The sequence below is a fragment of the Mauremys reevesii genome, unplaced genomic scaffold, assembly GCF_016161935.1.
Source record: "Mauremys reevesii isolate NIE-2019 unplaced genomic scaffold, ASM1616193v1 Contig56, whole genome shotgun sequence".
Taxonomy (NCBI): Eukaryota; Metazoa; Chordata; order Testudines; family Geoemydidae; genus Mauremys; species Mauremys reevesii.
Window position 1 is genome coordinate 216,626 of NW_024100869.1, and position 20,114 is coordinate 236,739.

General features: G+C 57.6%; 1 protein-coding gene across 1 annotated transcript in view; it reads left to right on the forward strand.

The window, feature by feature from the left end:
- Positions 1-13,670, forward strand: part of LOC120394403 (leukocyte immunoglobulin-like receptor subfamily B member 5) — a 43,156-nt gene extending 29,486 nt beyond the window's left edge. Inside the window, exons 9-12 of the mRNA XM_039518640.1 lie at positions 11,373-11,422; positions 11,959-11,996; positions 12,242-12,393; positions 13,158-13,670. Coding sequence (XP_039374574.1) covers positions 11,373-11,422; positions 11,959-11,996; positions 12,242-12,393; positions 13,158-13,209 — 292 coding nt within the window. The 3' untranslated portion in view covers positions 13,210-13,670. The remainder of the gene's footprint in view (positions 1-11,372; positions 11,423-11,958; positions 11,997-12,241; positions 12,394-13,157) is intronic.
- The last annotated feature ends 6,444 nt before the right edge of the window (positions 13,671-20,114 follow it).

A 20,114-nucleotide genomic window follows, 5' to 3' on the forward strand; every position in this document is an offset into this window, starting at 1 on the left:
TCCTCCCACTGGCCAGAACTGGCTGTGACTCCTGAGCTGGGTCCTCTAGTCTTCAGGTCACCTGTTGCTGGAGTCTCCATCCTCCAGGCCATCGGCCGGGGTCCCAAGTTCCCTCTCCAGGAAACAAACTCCCTCTCCCCTCACCTCCTTAAACCAGTAACACTCAGGGACACTGAGTCCCACCCCCTCTGCATGCAACCACTGGAAAACCAAGGCAAACACAAGAAAATGCCCCACTTCATCACAGCTACGTCTGGGTGAACCCCCTGCCCCCGAGCCCCATGGGCAGGCAGTGCCAACCCTGGTAGGGAACAGACTCCTAGAGAGGCCGAATGACAGATGGACTGAATTGGGGTGGAGGGGAGGTGGGGGGGGTTGTCTCACCTGTGTAACACCTGTCTCTTGTTGAAAGCAGGGCGTGAATTTCTCAAACCCACCCTCTGGGTGAGCCCCAGCAGGGTGGTGGCGCTCGGGGGAAGCGTCACCATCCCCTGTGCGAGTTTGTACCCGGGCATGGAGTTCTTTCTGCGTAAAGCTGGACACCCGAACCTGCAGGTGCGGCTGGTACCTGATGGGCCCGTGGCTGAATTTCCCATCCCCAGTGTCACCCAGGAAGATGGAGGGAGCTACACCTGCGACTATCGCTCCATAACGGATCAGAGTCGCTGGTTGTATCTGAGTGACCCCGTCGAGATCATTGTAGCAGGTGAGGGGCTCAGCTCAGCATCCCGGCTCAGAGCCCCACACCCAGCTAGACTCACAGGGGGTCTCTGCGCTGATGGGACGCTTAGAGTCAGGCCCTGTCCTGAGCCCTGGGCCCAGCAGAGGGGACGCCCGGCTGGGGAGTGGGGACGGAGTCACTGGGGGGTTCCCCAGCCAGGGGGGAGCAGCAGCCACTGGAGGTTTGGAACAGAGGAAGGGGGATCCCTGCCCCCAGGGGGAGCTGCAGAGCAGGGGGGCCTTTCCCAGGCAACACATCAGTTAGGGGGTGATGGGCGGAGCTGAAGGTTATGAACCGCAGTGTACAGTAGAGACTTGCACTGTGCCCTACAAGTCGGTGGTGGTGCTGTGCCCCCATCCTGGCCCCCATTCTCCCTGCTCTCCCCACTAGACCCCACTCCCCTCCCAGAGCCAGGGACAGAACCCAGGAGTCCTGGCTCCCAGCCCTCCCAGCACAGAACCCAGGGAGTGAATGGACCCTGGAGACTGGACTCTGTGTGATGGGAGCACCTCACGGTTTTCAAAAGTGTCCTTCCTTGTGGGGTGGTCTCAGTACTGGGGGAATCTCAGGCCGATCACCCACAAACCGAGACACCCACCGTTAGTGGAGACCTCTGCAAACGCTGGCCTCAATAGCGCTGGATCCTTTGTGCCGGGGGAGCATGTAGGGCCCCCGCCATGGTCAGGGCCCCTTTGTGCCAGGCGCTGCATAAACACAGAGTGAGGAGACAGTCCCTGCCCCTGGGAGCTCACTAAGGAAAGTGAATCTGTCTGTGCCTCAGTTTCCTCCTGTGTAGAATGGGGATAACGACCCCTCCCTGCCTCCTGGGGGGGTGGCAGGTTGACTCCTTCCTATGCGGCGCTCAGGCCCTGCAGTGCCGGGCATCAGAGACCAGCCTGTGAGTCTCTCTGTGTCCAGGGCAGGCCAGATAAAATGAACGAGGCAGGGGCCAGACACGGGTATATACAGTCACAAGAACTAAGGAGCTGAGGCTCGGTGTCTGTGGGGCTGGGAGCCCAGCTGCAGGAGGGGATGTGGTTTGCTGGGATCTGGCTTTGCTCTGACCACGGTAGATTTGGCCTGGAGATTGCTGAGAAACCAGCTGATGGGGAAGAAAGGGGCCGAGTGCATCACGGGCTTCCTGGGGCTGCAGCCCCCGGCGCAGTTCCTCATTCCCCTCGCACTCAGGCCTCAGGCTCGGTGGAGCTGAGCACTGGGGTGTTGGTGGCACCACTGACGGGCCCCCACTGCCCCATCATGGTGTCTGCTCTGACCATCCTCCTCCTCGGTGAGTATCAGAGACAGCCAGGGCGTGTGCCCATAACAGAGGATCTGAGACCGGGGGTGTGTCCATGGGGGGGGGGAGGGTCTGAGACCAGGGTGTAGGATCCAGTTGCTCTGGGATCTGGTCACTAACGAGCTGTCTCCTCTCCAGGCTGCTGGCTGGCCGGACACAGCGGAGTGTGGGGAGGTGAGTATCAGTCTGTGCAGAGCTGGGTAACATCAAGGACAGGGGAGGGGATGCATGGGGTGGGGAAAAGAGGAACTGAGCCCTGAACCTTCCCCAAAACTCAACCCAAACTCCCCCTGGGAGCTCAGACCCGGCCCCGTTCTTCTGTGCCCCCAACGCACCCATGGTGCAGCTAGGAGCCGAATCTGGCTCCTGGATTCTGGCAAAGCAGCTGGGATTTGAACCATCCACCGGGTTCAAACTTCTGCCCCCACCAGGCTGTGAGGATCGGGAGTGGCACCTGGATTTATTTCAGCCCATACAAACGCTAACAGGGCCCGTCTCTGGGCTCTAGATCCCCCATGGGGTAACCGAAACGTTCTTGGTCAGTGTAGCCATGGGGAGAACCCCCAGAACCGCTCCCACCCCCAGATCCACCCCCCAACAGCTCCTCCCCTGCACTCGCAGCCCCCCGTTCCCATGGCCTGGGGAAAGGTGGATCATGTGCAACTCCCACAGTCTGTGGTCACAGACGCTATTTCCAACCCCGGGGTGGGGGGCAGAGCTGCAGGGGGCCCACTGGTCAGGCTCCCTGGCTGGCCTCAGGGGGGGCTGGTGGGGCCAGGTGATCTCTCATGCAGCCGGGTCCTGAGTGACGTCTGGGTGACCCCCCTGCCCCCGAGCCCCATGGGCAGGCAGTGCCAACCCTGGTAGGGGACAGACTCCTAGAGAGGCCGAATGACAGATGCACTGAATTGGGGCAGGAGGGAGGTGGGGGTGGGGTGTCTCCCCTGTTTAACTCCTGTCTCTTCTTGACATCAGGGTGAAAATTTCCCAAACCCACGATCTGGGTGAGCCCCAGCAGGGTGCTGGCGCTCGGGGGAGGGTTTGTACCCGGACACCAAGTTCTTTCTACGTAAAGCCCTGGGCCCAGCAGAGGGGACGCCTGGCCGGGGAGTGGGGATGGAGACATTGGGGGGTTCCCCAGCCAGGGGGGAGAAGCAGCCACTGGAGATTTGGGACAGAGGAAGGGGGGACCCTGCCCCCAGGGGGAGCTGCAGAGTGGGGGGGGGCCTTTTCCAGGCAACACATCAGTTAGGGGGTGATGGACGGAGCTGAAGGTTATAAACCTCAGTGTATAGTAGAGACTTGCACCGTGCCCTACAAGTCGGTGGTGGTGCTGTGCCCAGAACCCAGGAGTCCTGGCCCCCATCCCCCCTGCTCTCCCCACTAGACCCCACTCCCCTCCCGGAGCCAGGGACAGAACCCAGGAGTCCTGGCTCCCAGCCCTCCCAGCAGAGAAGCCAGGGAGTGAATGGACCCTGGAGACTGGCCTGGCCTGTCACCCGCCGGGGAGCAGAGCTCTGGGCCCCAGGGGCTAGGGTTGCTCCGTGTCTCATGCTGTGAGCCCAGGGCTGAGGGGAAACTCTGGCCCCTGTGGAAAGGGATCTGGGAGCCCGTCCCCAGGGCCGCTGGGTCTGACCCACCACTGAAGCTGTGTGGTGAGGACGGGCCCCAGGAGTGAGTGACGGGGCCTGTGTCTCATGGTCTGTCTGCTTCCCTCTGCAGAGCCCAGCTACCCCAAACCCAACATCTCCCTGATGAGCCCCAGCTGGGGGGTCTCCCTGGGGGGAGCCGTGACCGTCCAGTGTTGCGGCCAGCACGAGGGCCTCCAGTTCGTGCTGAATAAAGAGGGACGCACTGTCCAATGGGTGAATTCGGACTATCTCGCTCTGTTTCACATCAACAACGTGAACCGGGAGCACGGCGGGAACTACAACTGCTCCTATCACAACCAATCGGAGCTGTCTGCCGTGTCGGACCCCAGTGACCCCATGGAGCTGGTGGTGATAGGTGAGGGGCCCGGCTCGGCGTCCCCGTTCCCAGCCCCACCCCCAGCCAGACCCTCACAGGGGCTCGGTGCCAATGGGACGCTCAGAGACAGACTCTGCCCTGAGCTCTGACCCCGCAGAGGGGACGCCCGGCCGGGGAGCAGGGACGGAGTCACTGGGGGGTTCCCCAGCCAGGGGGAGCAGCAGCCCCTGGAGACTCGCGGCAGGGAGGCTACTTTAACGCTGCCCCTTGTGCGTAGGAACCGGGAGTGGCTATTAAATCCCATGATCCCATCCCCTCTGTTCTCCAGGCCCCGCCCCAGGCAGTGCCCTGGCCGGGGCTGAATGAGGCAGGGGCTGAAGGAGAGGCGGGGCCTTGGTGGACACGGCGCTGGGCTGGGACCCAGGAGATCTGGCCCAGCTCCTGGTGCAGCCACAGACTCTGTGTGACGGGAGCATGTCGTGGTTTTCAAAAGTGCCCTTCCTTGGGGGAGGGGGCTCAATCTTGGGGGATCTCAGGCCGAGCGCCCACAAACCAAGACACCCCCAGTTAGTGGAGACCTCTGCAAACACTGGCCTCAATAGCGCTGGATCCTTTGTGTTGGGGGAGCATGTAGGGCCCCCACCATGATCAGGGCCCCATTGTGCCAGGTGCTGCATAAACACAGAGTGAAGAGACAGTCCCTGCCGCTGGGAGCTCACTGTGGAAAGTGAATCTGTCTGTGCCTCAGTTTCCTCTTGTGTAGAACGGGGATAATGACCCCTCCCTGCCGCCCGGGGGGCTGACTCCCTTCCTGTGTGGGGCTCAGGCCCTGCCAGAGACCAGCCTGTGAGTCGCTCTGTCCGGGGCAGTGGATGAGGCAGGGGCCACACCTGGCATATGAGGATCCCAAGCACTAGGGAGCTGTGACTCGGTGTCTGTGGGGCTGGGAGCCCAGCTCGCAGGGCCTGGATTCTGGGTGGGGGGAACTCTGGGATCTGGGAGAGAATCTCTGCCCTGGGGCCTCTGGATCTGCCTGTGGCTGGGGCCAGCCGGGGCTGGGTGGGTGCCTGGGTCTGGCTCTCAGTGTTTGTCTCCTGTGCGCAGATCCCAGCTTACCCAGACCCAACATCTCTCTGAACCCCACTGGGGTCACCGCCCCAGGGGCAGACGTCACCATCCGGTGTCAGGGGCAGCGCCGGAACGTGAGCTTCTTCCTGTACAAGGCTGGAGACCTGAACCTGCAGCGACACATGGACCCTGCTGGGGCCGGGGCCGAGTTCCACATCCCCAGCGTGGGCCGGCAGCACGGAGGGAACTACAGCTGCAGCTACCGGCCCCGGTCAGAGCCCTTCGTCTCCTCAGAGCCCAGTGACCCCGTCGAGATCATTGCAACAGGTGAAGGGCCCGGCTCAGTGTCCCGGCTCCCAGCCGCACACCCAGCCGGACCCACAGGGGGTCTCTGCACTGATGGGACGCTCAAAGCCAGCCTCTGCCCTGAGCCCTGGGCCCGGCAGAGGGAACACAGTGTCGTGGATCTGCGATGGAGTCACTTGGGGGTTCCCCAGCCATGGGGGAGCAGCAGCTCCTGGGGGTTCAGGGCTGGGGGAGGGGGGATCCCTGCCCCCGGGGGGAGCTGCAGAGCAGGGGCCTTTCCCAGGGGGATGCTCCACGGCTGCCCCAGCACTGGGGACGCAGAGAGGAGTCAGGGCCCAGGCATAGGCGCCGACTCCTGGTGCCTGCACCCACAAACAACCACGGTCCCCTCCCCACCTCCACCTCCTCCCCTGAGTGCGCCACATCCCTGCTTCTCCGCCTACCTCCCAGCGCTTGCTGCTGCAAAACAGCTGTTTCACAGCGTAACAAGCTCCGGGAGGTAGGGGGGAGGAGCGTTGTCACGGACTCACAGATCGTGCCCACTCGTGGCCCCATGCGGTCCGTGGGGGGTGCCCCTTTCAGTGCGACAGCCCTTCTCGGGGGTCCACTCTCTCTCGGGGTCAGGCCCCTCCACCTCCTGGAGCCGCCCCTCTCTGAGCCTTAGTGCGTCTGTCTCTGCTGTGGGCCCCCTCGGGGAGTCCACTTGCTCTGGACCCCCCGGGCCTCCACCCCCCGAAGGGGTTGATGCCCCCTCTTCTCTAGCCCAGAGCAACTCTCAGCCAGCGTAACACAGGAGGGTTTATTGAGCGTCTGAACCCAGCACAGGAAACTCTCAGGGCCTCAGGCCTGGCCTCCCTCGGCCCAGCACATCCCAGTCTCCCTGCATCCAGGTGGGCTCTGCCTGCCCCCCCTCTCCAGCCCAGAGCCCCCCTGCTTCCCAGCTGGGCATCTGAGATCACTGGTCCCCAAGCCCCCCCTCTGTCCATTGTCTTCTCTCCAGGGAAACAGGCTCATAAACAGGGTCGCCTGAGTCTCCTCTCCCCTCTTCTGTCCTCTGGCCCCTCTGGCTGGAACCGGCTGGTCAGGTCACCAGGGTCCTGTCCCCGCAGCCCATTGTCCTCTCACTGGCCAGAACCGGCTGTGACTCCTGAGCTGGGTCTCCAGGTCCCCAGTCGCTGGGGTCTCCATCCTCCAGGCCATTGGCCGGGGTCCCAAGTTCCCTCGCTGGTCCTTGGTACCAACAAACTCCCTCTCCCCTCCCCTCGTTAAACCAGTAACACCCGGGGGCACTGAGTCCCACTCCCTCTGCATGCAACCCCTGGAAAACACAGAAAAAAACAAGAAATATCCCCACTTCGTCACAAGTGGGAACTCGGCGCGCTCAGGGGAGCAGGTGGGGATTTGGGGGAGGGGTTGGACTAGGGGCAGGGTGGGGGTGGAGTTGGGGTGTGGACTTTGGGGGAGGGGTTGGAATGGGGTCGGAGGGGGCAGGGCTGGAGTCGGGGTGGGGCCAGGGGCAGAGGGGGATCGACCACTCACCGGCGCTTCTGGGGGATCCTCCCTGGACTGACAGTGACGATCGATGCTGAGTCATGGGCTGAGGTGGATTAAGGTTTCCTGGGGCCCTGGGCCAGAGCAAGGGGGATCCCTCCCCCGCTTCCACCCGCATCCCTCTGCTGTTCTGTCTCCTCGGCCTGTGGCCCCGCCCACGGCTCCGCCCCTTTCTGCCCCTTCCCGGGGCCCTGCCCCTATTCCTCCCATGGCACCGCCCAATTCTGTCACCCCCCACACACAGACTGTGACCCCCAGGCCGGAGAAGCTCTGTCCCACGCCCTGGCCCCGGGGCGCAGCGGGGAGTGAGAGTCCCCCAGCCCTGAGGCAGCGGCAGATAGCGAGAGTCCTCCCGTCCTGGGGCCGCTGGGGAGGTCCCGGTGCTAAGGCTTCCCCCGCCGCCCCCCCGTGCTTCGCGGGTCAGGGTGCTGGGGCTTCTCCTGTCCTGTTCTCCCAGCGGCCGGGGCTCTGGGGCCCCCCAGTGTGGGGCAAACTCCGAGTCGGTGTTTCAGCCCCTCCCCCCACCTCAACAGACGCTGGTTCTATTCCCGCAGGGGGAACCGACCTGACCCAGCCTGGAGCGGCCCCGGCTCCCACCCGCCCGGGCAGCCCAGGGCCAGGTACCGGGGCCGGGGGGAGAATCTACTGAGTCACAGATTATGGGGCAGCTTCCCCCAGTGGTTGCCCAGCGGTGGGGATGGACGGAGGCTGTTCTCAGGGGCAGTGACTCCCCCCTGCTGATGGATTTGGGAGGGGAGCGAAGCCTCCTGCTCAGACATGAACCTGGCGCTAATGGGGCAGCCGGAGGCTTCCTCTGGGGGCAGCTGGGCCCATCAGTGGCCATGGGGGATGGTGCCCTGGAGCTCCCTGCGAAGTAGCTGGGAGCAGCCAGCCTGGGAGGCGGGATACCGGGCTAGATGGGCCCGCTGGACTGAGCCGGTGTGGCCATGAGGAAGGGGGTGAAATGCCTTAGAAATGACGGCCAGGCTGGCTCAGACAGCGCCCCCTAGTGCCGTGCTGGGGCAATGGGGCCAGCCCTGACCGATGGGGAGAGCGCCCCCTACTGAGCCCCCCCTTCCCCTGCAGCCCAGTGCCCCTAGTGCTACAAATCCCCCAAATCTTGCTGGGTCTGACCCCACTTGATGCCCTGGGGCCCCCAACACCCTCCCCATAGAATTTTCTGCTGCCTGCGCCCTGCGGTGTCCCAGCCCCTTGGGCGCCGCCTGGGGTGGGAAGGGCTGGGGGGAGGGGAACAGACCAGCCGTTCCTGGCACTCACGGCTGCTGCTGTTTCCCAGCTGGATCGGGACCTCTGACTTGGCCCATCATTGCCGGGGTGAGCGCAGCAGCCGCCGGCCTCCTCCTGCTTCTCCTCCTTGTGGCCTTCGTCTGTTTCAGAAAAATCCGAGCCAGTGAGTGCCCCGTCCAGCGAGGGAAGAGTTAAACCTGCCGCTAAGCAGGGCCGGATGGGGTCAGGGCTGGGATGGGGGACTGTGCTGGGGAAGCCCAGGGAGGGCAAAGGGCGGGGGGGAACTCAGCAGGGTCTGCTGCCTGAGTAATCCCTGTACACACACACCTGTCCCACCCCAGAGGAGCCGCATCTCAGCGCCAGCTGAAGGGTCCCTGTATAAAGAGCCATCGGCACCGGGCCTCTCCGGTACATGGGGTGCCAGGGGAGCCAACCTATGGATCAGGTTTGTTATAACGAGTCACGAATGAGGGAGGACTGGGGACAGGAAAAGCCCCCCTGAGTTAATCTCCCCCTCAGCCCGGTACATGCTACGGTGTTGTGCTGCCCTCCATCCCTGCTGCCCTGGGCGGGGTTTGGGGGGGGTGGCCGGGCGCTGGGACTGGGGGATCCCGATTGGCTCATGGGGGATTCTGGTTTGTGTCCCTCTGCAGGAAGAGGAGCTGCACCGAGACCGAGCAGGTAGGAACCCAGCTCCTCCCCCTCCCGATCGACCTGCCTGGATCACAGGGCTCCTGGGCATGGGCGCCGACTTATATGGGCTCCTGGGGCTTTAGCCCCAGGAATATTTACAGTCAGGGGCTCTGCTCCACCAATATTTAGAGCTAGGTTTCGCCCCTTTTAAATCCCAGCCGCGGCCGGGAATCTGAGGGCTCTGGGCTGCCTGCAAGCGCGGGGAGCCCAGAGCCTTTTAAATCCCAGCCGCGGCCGGGAGTCAGAGGGCTCTGGGCTGCCTGCAAGCGCAGGGAGCCGAGAGCCCTTTAAATCCCAGCCGCGGCCGGGAATCTGAGGGCTCTGGGCTGCCTGCAAGAGCGGGGAGCCCAGAGCCTTTTAAATTCCAGCCGCGGCCGGGAATCAGAGGGCTCTGGGCTGCCTGCAGGAGCAGGGAGCCCAGAGCCTTTTAAATCCCAGCCCCAGCCGGGAGTCAGAGGGCTCTGGGCTGCCTGCAAGCGCGGGGAGCCCAGAGCCTTTTAAATCCCAGCCGCGGCCGGGAGTCAGAGGGCTCTGGGCTGCCTGCAAGTGCAGGGAGCCCAGAGCCCTTTAAATCCCAGCCACGCCGCCGGGAAACAGAGGGCTCTGGGCTGCCTACCTGCCCCCCAGGACTCCCACCCCCTATCTAAGCACCACTGGTCCTTATCCCCCGATTACCCCCTCCCTAGACCCCTGCCCCTAACTGCCCCTTGGGACCCCAGCCCCTATTTAAGCCTCCCTTCTCCTTGTCCCCAACTGCCCCCTCCTGAGACCCCACCCAACTTCCCCCCAGAACCCCTCTACCTGTCCCCTGATAAACCTTCTGGACTCCCATGCCTATCCAATTGCTGCCTGTCTCCTGACTGCCCCTCTGAAACTCTGCCCCATCCAACCCCCTCTGCTCCTTGTCCCTTGACTGCCCCCCGGAACTCCCTACCTACCCCTTCTCCAACCCCCAAACCGCTTACTGTGCCACTCAGACCAGCGTGTCTGGTTCCATGCAGCTCCAGACAGTTGCTGCCATGCTCCCCCATGGAGCCCACAGCCCTCTCCCACCCCCAGCACCTGCCTTCCAGATTTGAACACCTCAAAATTCAGGTGTGCTCAAGCTCGGTTTGGGCAGCTTTTACTTCATTTCTCCCAAATCAGTTTCCCCTGCAAGGTGCCAACTGAAGGTGTTGGAGAACAGAGAGATCGGGTGGCCTCCTAATGCCTGGAAAAGAGACAAAGGCCGGAGGAGGGAGTGTCAGTGCCTGTGCGGACTTCTGGGAAGTGCACGGTGTGGAAGGGGATGCTGTGATGCTTTGGAACAACTCCATACAAAGCCAGTCAGGACTCTGGGGGAGCCTCCTCTCTCAGAGCAGACTGTCTCCAGGGCAAGAAGCTTACACCTTCCTGGATCTGACCTCGGAGCATTCAGCATCCCCTTCCACATCATGCACTTTCCACAGCGAGTCTGCCCAGGCTGGTCCTGGGGCAACCAGAGGTCCCTGCACCCCAACTCCGCAGTCAGATGTGACTCGCAGCCAGACAGTAAAACAGAAGATGTATTTGATGACGGGAACACAGTTTAAACAGAGCTTGTAGGTACAGAAAACAGAACCCCTCTGTCAGGTCCATCTTGGGGGGTGGGGAGCCCAGAACCAAGTTCTGGGTCTCTCTCCATTTCCCCAGCCAGCTCCAAACTGACACTCCCTCCTCTGGCCTCTGTGTCTCTTCCGGACAAGGAGGCCACCTGATCTTTGTCCCCAACACCTTCAGTTGGCATCTTGCAGGGGAAACTGAGGCACCCATACAGTATTCAGAGAAAATATTAAGGACATTCCCACTTCATCACAACAGGTGCAACAAAATATAATACTGTATATTGAAGTAGGCAAGTGCTGCTTCTGACTTTCCACTTTTAATTGACCTTTGTAATCTTGTGGCACTGATGCATTGTAGCTTCATTTTATATCGGCTTACAGGGCGGGAGCCAGGGCCGGCTCCAGACCCCAGCGCGCCAAGCAGGCGCGTGGGGCGGCATTGTCCTGGCAGGGCGGCATTTGGCTCCGGCGGACCTTCCGCAGTCATGCCTGCGGGAGGTCCACAGGAGCCCCGGGAGGAGCGGACCTGCCGCAGGCATGACTGCGGCGGGTGCGCTGGTCCCGCGGCTCGGACGGAGCTCCCGCAGGCATGACTACGGATGCTCCACCGGAGCCGCGGGACCGGAGAAGGGCGGCGCAAGCGGCGCAACACGCCGCCCTGCTTGGGGCGGTGGAATTTCTAGAGCCGCCCCTGGCGGGAGCGGGGGGCCACCACCATTTTGGGCCCCACCAAAAATTATACAAACCTGCCGCCTATGCTCCTGGGTTCTGTCCCCAGCTTTGGGAGGAGAGTGGGGTCTGGTGGTTAGAGCGGGGTGGGGTGGGGTCTGGGAACTGGATTTAGTGTGAGGCAGGATGGGGGGCTCTCTGGGTGTGTTGAGGAATCTCCCCTGCGGGTCGGGGGATATGACATTTACAAGGGAATTTTCTCTTTTAGCACCAATCCTATGGTGGCATTAAAGGCGCCGGCTCAGCAAGAGCCCCTCTGTGAGTAACACACCCAAGGGGGTACCAGGGTGGGGCAGGACCCCTGGGGAAGGGAGGGGCTTGTGGGGGCTCCACCCAGATGGGGTGGGGCCTGATTTACAGCTGCTGCTGGGCGGGGCTAAGGAGAGGGCCCCAGAGGTAGCCGGTGTCAGCTGAGAGTGTTGGACTCCCAGGAGCTCCCTGGGGCCACCCTCCCTTCCCGCTCTAGTTCCCCATCCACTCCTGGCTCCCAGCCCCCTGCTCTAACCACTAGACCCTACTCCCCTCCCGAGCCAAGGCGCGAACACAGGATTTCTGACTACCAGCCCCCACCCCTGCTGTAACCCCCAGACATCTCTGTGCCTCAGTTTTCCTGCCAATTAGCCATTAGCCTCTGTAACACGGGGCTAATGACCCTGGCCCATGCTGTGGGGTGGAGGAAGGGGGGCTGTGCTGGGCTCTGACCCCCCTGGCTGGATGGGGGGGTTGGAGTTGGGTGTGGGGTTCTGCTCTGGGCTGGCCGGGGCTGCAGCTCAGTCAGTGTCTCTGTTCTGCAGACGCCTCCATCGACGAAGGGAAAGAGCTGCAGACCCCGGTAAGTGTCCCCTGTTCCCCCATGGGGCCTGACCCCCAACCCTGACCCACATGGACCCCAGCAGCCCCTCACACCTCCCCTCCCCCCGCCTTTCCTGCGTGCTCAGTGGTTTGGGGTGGGGGTTCGGTTGCTGGGAGGGGGGGTGGGCTTATGGGATCGCCAGCTCTGTGTGTGTGTGTGTGTGTTTTGGGGTGTTGGTGGATACACACACACACACACACCTCAGTGACTCTCTCCCATCCCAGCCCCAGGAGCCCGACCCCGATGCCGACGGACTCACCTACGCCGACCTGGACAGCCGGGCGTTGCAGGGCAAGTGGGGAGGCCTGGCCCCTGCCCCCGAGCCCGCCCAGCCCAGCCTGTACGCCACGATCAACGTGAGCCGGGGGGCCCCACGGTGAGAGCCCCCCGCAGCCATGGGGCGCCGGCCCCCAGGGAGTGACAGACTCTCCCCCGCAGCACCTGCCCTGAGAACTCTGCTTCTAGGGAAGATTTAGGGGGGACGCTGCCCTCCCCCCACTGCAGCCCCATCCCATCAAGCTGCCATTCTCCTGCCCTGCCCAGACCCAGATGTGGGGGCCAGTGTGGGGGGCTCAGCACTGGGAGGGGGAGGGGATGCGCCGAGGTGGCTGTTTATGTTATTTTGCTTCCTGTTAATCTCCAGATCTTCGCCCGGCGCTGGGTTGCAGCCCCTCTGGGGAGGGGCATCAGTTGTCCAGGTCACCGGGGTTCACAGCCTGACTCCGGGTGAAGCTGCAGAAGGGTCTGGTGCCCGTGACCAATTGGCGCCGGCTGTTTACAGCCCCTCCGTGGGGTCGTCCCTTCCCCGCTGTGCTGGGGGCTCCATCGCCGTGAGCCGGGGTGGGGGGCTAAGGGGAAGTGATCCCTGGGTGGTGCCCGTATGAGACATCGAGGGGTCTTAACCCTCTGACCCCAATGTTCCCCTCCTCGGGACCTCGGGCCAGACAACGTGAACACAGGGAGAGCCCCACAACTAATCCCCCCCTTGGAACTTCCCCGCAAGGGCCCCTGGGGCAACGTGGGAATCATCACTTGCTGGGAGCAGTGCGGGGGCTAGGACACAGAGCAGGGCAGTTCTGAATCCCCCCTGCAGGGGGTGGGGGGCTGTTTTCCATTAAACGAGGCTTTGTTACCGTTCAGTGATGAGCAGAGAAAGAGTCCCCTCAGCTCCACCATCATGGCCCCTGCATGAGATGCTCCCACCCCCGGCCCCCGCAGCCTCCGGACCTACAGATCAGCCTGCAGAGACACCACTGACCCACATCCGCCTGCTCCTGGCTGCTCAGACATCGGCTGGCTCCCTGTTGCCTCAGTTTCCCTTAACTCCTGCTTAAGGAGCCCCCTAAGTCTGCTAGTCCCCACAAGTGACACTCTGTACCTCGGGGGGACACCCTCCACCCCCATGTTCACCCTTATAACATGATAATAATAATAATAATATGCAAATATTGTCATCTCGGGTGTCTTCGGAAGGCTCATGATGCACCGAGCATGGTTGTCACAGTGATGTGATAGGTTGTAATGTCACGTATGTAGTTATGAGGCTGAAAATGTGTCATCATGGCTTAAAACAAGCCCAGGCAAAGCTCCCCAAGAGCAGAGGGGCAGTTCACACCTCATCAGGGCACGTACGGGACAAACCCAGCCCAGCCTCACAGGACCACAGGACACTGGCCGAGGCAGCAACAAAGGATCTGTTGGACTCTCGGGTGAGTCACCCCCCTTCCCTGGTCAGTTTGGGACTGCGATGAGGTAACGCTCCCCTGACTCTGAAGGGGGGGCGGCAGGGCAAAGCCAAGAGGGAAGAAAGGACATGATAAGAGGGAGAGATGTTTGCCAGGCTCTCTGTCTTCCACCTCCATCTACAGACACCACCACCCAGCGACTGAAGCGCTGGTCGCAGGGGCGAGCCTGGGGAAGGGCACCCAGCCAGCCTGGGTGAGGAACTTCGAAGTCTGTACGGGCGCTGACAGTGTTAAGATCAGCTCAGAATGCGTTTTACTTTTATTTCATTTGACCAAATCCGACTTGTTGTGTTTTGATTTATAATCACTGAAAATCCATCTTTTGTAGTTAATAAATGTGTTTGTTTGTTCTACCGGAAGCAGCGCGTTTGGTTTGAAGCCAGGGCCGCCCAGAGAATTCAGGGGGCCTGGGGCAAAGAAATTTTGGGGGCCCCTTCTATAAAAAAATCGCAATACTATATTCTCCTGGGGGCCCTTGCGGGGCCCACGGCAAATTGCCCCACTTGCTCCCCCCCACAGGCGCCCCTGGGAAAAATAAGCCTTCCGCATTTTGGCACAAACCCAGTTTTGAGAAAACTTCTTTACAAGGTATCACCGGTTCTCAGCATCAGCTAGTGCTAAAAGGCACTAAAGCTCATTAAAAGGGTTGGACAAATAATTTCCATCAAAACTTTTTCTGGATCGAAAACTAGGGGTTTTTAAAAAGCAGTAAAAAATCACGGACAATGTCTGCTTTCCTTCAAAATTTGTTGTGCTTTTTTTAATTGAAAAGCTGAAATTAGTCTGCCAAAACCTGAACATGGTTTGAGGTTTCAGAAGCATGTTCTTTCTGCGTAAAGCTGGACACCAGAACCTGCATGTGTGGCTGGTACCTGATGGGACCGTGGCTGAATTTCCCATCCCCAGTGTCAGCCGGGAAGATGGAGGGAGCTACATCTGTGACTGTCACTCAGTAACAGATCAGAGTCACTGGTCATATCTGAGCGACATCATCGAGATCATTGTAGCAGGTGAGGGGCTCGGCTCAGCATCCCGGCTCCCAGCCCCACACCCAGCCAGACCCACAGGGGGTCTCCGCGCCGATGGGACACTCAGAGTCATGCCCTGTCCTGAGCCCTGGGCCCAGCAGAGGGAACGTCTGGGCAGGGAGTCACTGGGGGCTTCCCCAGCCAGGGGGGAGCAGAAGCCACTGGAGATTTGGAACAGAGGAAGGGTGGATCCCTGCCCCCAGGGGGAGCTGCAGAGCAGGGGGATCTTTCCCAGGCAACACATCGGTTACAGGGTGATGGACGGAGCTGAAGGTTATAAACCTCAGTGTATAGTAGAGACTTGCACTGTGCCCTACAAGTCAGTGGTGGTGCTGTGGACAGAACCCAGGAGTCCTGACCCCCATTCTCCCTGCTCTCCCCACTAGACCCCACTCCACTCCCAGAGCCGGGGAGAGAACCCAGGAGTCCTGGCTCCCAGCCCTCCCACCAGAGAAGCCAGGGAGGGAATGGACCCTGGAGACTGGACTCTGTGTGATGGGAGCACCTCGCGGTTTTCAAAAGTGTCCTTCCTTGTGGGGTGGCCTCAGTATTGGGGGATCTCAGGCCGAGCGCCCACAAACCGAGATGCCCACCGTTAGTGGAGTCCACTGCAAACACTGGCCTCAATAGCGCCAGATCCCTTGGGTTGGGGCAGCATGAAGGGCCCCCGCCATGATGGGGGCCCCTTTGTGCCAGGCGCTGCATAAACACAGAGTGAGGAGACAGTCCCTGCCCCTGGGAGCTCACTGAGGAAAGTGAATCTGTCTGAGCCTCAGTTTCCTCCTGTGTAGAATGGGGATAACAACCCCTTCCTGCCTCCCTTGGGGGGGTGGCAGGTTGACTCCTTCCTATGCGGCACTCAGGCCCTGCAGTGCCAGGCATCAAAGACCAGCCTGTGAGTCTCTCTGTGTCCAGGGCAGGCCAGATAAAATGAACGAGGCAGGGGCCAGACACGGTTATATACAGTCACAAGAACTGCTGCAGAGGAGCGTGTGGATCGGACACAGACTTCTCTTAGGGGAGAGTCTGATGATAGAGAATCTCCAGGTTATAGTCAGGAACAGAGGACTGAAGAGGATAATGTAAGGGCCGGATCAGATGATAAACAGTCACATAAAAAAGAATCTGGCACATCAGAAAAAGGCAGGCAAATAAATAGGGACAAGTTTTTAAAGTGCTTATACACAAATGCCAGAAGTCTAAATAATAAGATGGGTGAACTAGAGTGCCTTGTGATAAAAGAGGATATAGATATAATAGGCATCACAGAAACCTGGTGGACTGAGAGCAATCAATGGGACACAATCATTCCAGGGTACAAAATATATCGCAAGGACAGAACAGGCCGTGCAGGGGGAGGAGTGGCACTATATGTTGAAGAAAGTGTAGATTCAAATGAAGTAAAAATCTTAAGCGAATCCACAGGTTCCATAGAGTCTCTATGGATAGAAATTTCATGCTCTAGTAAAAATATAACAGTAGGGATCTATTATCGACCACCTGACCAGGACAGTAATAGTGATGATGAAATGCTAAGGGAAATTAGAGAGGCTATCAAAATTAAGAACCCAATAATAGTGGGGGATTTCAATTATCCCCATATTGACTGGGAACATTTCACTTCAGGACGAAATGCAGAGATAAAATTTCTCGATACTTTAAATGACTGCTTCATGGAGCAGCTGGTACAGGAACCCACAAGGGGAGAGGCAACTCTAGATTTAATCCTGAGTGGAGCGCAGGAGCTGATCCAAGAGGTAACTATAGCAGGACCGCTTGGAAATAGTGACCATAATACAATAGCATTCAACATCCCTGTGGTGGGAAGAACATCTCAACTGCCCAACACTGTGGCCTTTAATTTCAAAAGGGGGAACTATACAAAAATGAGGGGGTTAGTTAGACAAAAGTTAAAAGGTACATTGACTAAAGTGAAATCCCTGCAAGTTGCGTGGGCCCTTTTTAAAGACACCATAATAGAGGCCCAACTTCAATGTATACCCCAAATTAAGAAAAACAGTAAAAGAACTAAAAAAGAGCCACCGTGGCTTAACAACCATGTAAAAGAAGCAGTGAGAGATAAAAAGACTTCCTTTAAAAAGTGGAAGTCAAATCCTAGTGAGGCAAATCGAAAGGAGCACAAACACTGCCAACTTAAGTGCAAGAGTGTAATAAGAAAAGCCAAAGAGGAGTTTGAAGAACGGCTAGCCAAAAACTCCAAAGGTAATAACAAAATGTTTTTTAAATACATCAGAAGCAAGAAGCCTGCTAAACAACCAGTGGGGCCCCTTGACGATGATAATACAAAAGGAGCGCTTAAAGATGATAAAGTCATTGCGGAGAAACTAAATGGATTCTTTGCTTCAGTCTTCACGGCTGAGGATGTTAGGGAGATTCCCAAACCTGAGCTGGCTTTTGTAGGTGACAAATCTGAGGAACTGTCACAGATTGAAGTATCACTAGAGGAGGTTTTGGAATTAATTGATAAACTCAACATTAACAAGTCACCGGGACCAGATGGCATTCACCCAAGAGTTCTGAAAGAACTCAAATGTGAAGTTGCGGAACTAAGGTTTGTAACCTGTCCTTTAAATCGGCTTCGGTACCCAATGACTGGAAGTTAGCTAATGTAACGCCAATATTTAAAAAGGGCTCTAGGGGTGATCCCGGCAATTACAGACCGGTAAGTCTAACGTCGGTACCGGGCAAATTAGTTGAAACAATAGTAAAGAATAAAATTGTCAGACACATAGAAAAACATAAACTCTTGAGCAATAGTCAACATGGTTTCTGTAAAGGGAAATCATGTCTTACTAATCTATTAGAGTTCTTTGAAGGGATCAACAAACATGTGGACAAGGGGGATCTAATGGACATAGTGTACTTAGATTTCCAGAAAGCCTTTGACATGGTCCCTCACCAAAGGCTCTTACGTAAATTAAGCTGTCATGGGATAAAAGGGAAGGTCCTTTCATGGATTGAGAACTCGTTAAAGGACAGGGAACAAAGGTTAGGAATTAATGGTAAATTCTCAGAATGGAGAGGGGTAACTAGTAGTGTTCCCCAAGGGTCAGTCCTAGGACCAATCCTATTCAATTTATTCATAAATGATCTGGAGAAAGGGGTAAACAGTGAGGTGGCAAAGTTTGCACATGATACTAAACTGCTCAAGATAGTTAAAACCAAAGCAGATTGTGAAGAACTTCAAAAAGATCTCACAAAACTAAGTGATTTGGCAACAAAATGGCAAATGAAATTTAATGTGGATAAATGTAAAGTAATGCACGTTGCAAAAAATAACCCCAACTATACATACAACATGATGGGGGCTAATTTAGCTACAACGAGTCAGGAAAAAGATCTTGGAGTTATCGTGGATAGTTCTCTGAAGATGTCCACGCAGTGTGCAGAGGCAGTCAAAAAAGCAAACAGGATGTTAGGAATCATTAAAAAGGGGATAGAGAATAAGACTGAGACTATATTATTGCCCTTATATAAATCCATGGTACGCCCACATCTCGAATACTGTGTACAGATGTGGTCTCCTCACCTCAAAAAAGATATTCTAGCACTAGAAAAGGTTCAGAAAAGAGCAACTAAAATGATTAGGGGTTTAGAGAGGGTCCCATATGAGGAAAGATTAAAGAGGCTAGGACTCTTCAGTTTGGAAAAGAGAAGACTAACGGGGAACATGATAGAGGTATATAAAATCATGAGTGATGTTGAGAAAGTGGATAAGGAAAAGTTATTTACTTATTCCCATAATACAAGTACTAGGGGTCACCAAATGAAATTAATAGGCAGCAGGTTTAAAACAAATAAAAGGAAGTTCTTCTTCACGCAGCGCACAGTCAACTTGTGGAACTCCTTACCTGAGGAGATTGTGAAGGCTAGGACTATAACAATGTTTAAAAGGGGACTGGATAAATTCATGGTAGCTAAGTCCATAAATGGCTATTAGCCAGGATGGGTAAGAATGGTGTCCCTAGCCTCTGTTCGTCAGATGATGGAGATGGATGGCAGGAGAGAGATCACTTGATCATTGCCTGTTAGGTTCACTCCCTCAGGGGCACCTGGCATTGGCCACTGTAGGTAGACAGATACTGGGCTAGATGGACCTTTGGTCTGACCCGGTACGGCCTTTCTTATGTTCTTATGTTCTTATGTAAGAACAAAGGAGCTGAGGCTCGGTGTCTGTGGGGCTGGGAGCTCAGCTGCAGGAGGGGAAGTGGTTTGCTGGGCGCTGCAGGGAGCTCGCTTTGCTCTGACCACGGTAGATTTGGCTGGAGATTGCAGATGATGAGTTTGCCTTGATGGCCTGTTTTGCTTAGCAATGACACAGCAAGGCCTACTGAAGAAAAAAAATTTACTGGGGTAAGCAGGACAGATTTACGACCTTGCTTGATAAGAGAGCGTTTGCAAGGTCTGGGAAAAATACTTGCAGAAGCTGGTTTGAAGCAACTTGTACCTTTTTGAAGCTTATCAAGAAATAACAGTTGCTCTTTGTTTTTCTCTTCTATGCTGGGAAAGTGTAACTGGGAAGGTGCAGTGATGACGCGACGGATCCACTGATAAAACACAGCTTGAATCTGCAGAGGGCAGTGACTGGTTCTGTGTGGAGAACGGGCTGGTTCTTTGTTGACGTGTGCATGCATTAATAAAGAACTTGGCATTTGGACTTTGCTGGTGTTGCCTGTCTCTCTCTGCGGTCAGACAACGCACCTTAACAGTCTGGGATAGAGAGAACCCCGACAGATTTGGCACTCCTGATGGGACCCGTCCGACTCTCCGGTGAGGGGGTCCGTCTCCGACGCAATGCAGTGCGCATCCTTCAACTGAGAGGAGCCTGGCCCAGGAGTCGGATCTCACACATAAGGCGTCGTCTCATGAACCAGCCTGAGCCCGTTTAAATCCAGCAACGTCCACCTGCCCTTTGAGCAGGAGTCCTGGGAACTAGGTAACTGAGCGCTCGGTACAGGGAAATGGGACAAGGTGGCAGTAAATGCCCCGGGGATGCCCCGTTATCTCTCATTCTGAGAGATTGGAAGGATACATCCGGGACGGCCGGACTGTCCAAGGCTAAGATGAGAAATTTGTGTCGGATCCAGTGGCCGTCATTTACCTTTCATTTGTCCCCGACTAGAGACTGGCCAGAGGGTGGAACCTTTTTGATGAACTCCTTAAGGGATATTTTGGTGGATCTTAGGCCGGGACAAATGAATTATTTGTTTGTGTGGTATAATTAGAAACCCACGGAGGGACGGGTAGCTTCTGAAGCTGTTTGTATGGAGAGCTCCTGTAAAAATCCCCCGCCGTATGCCCCA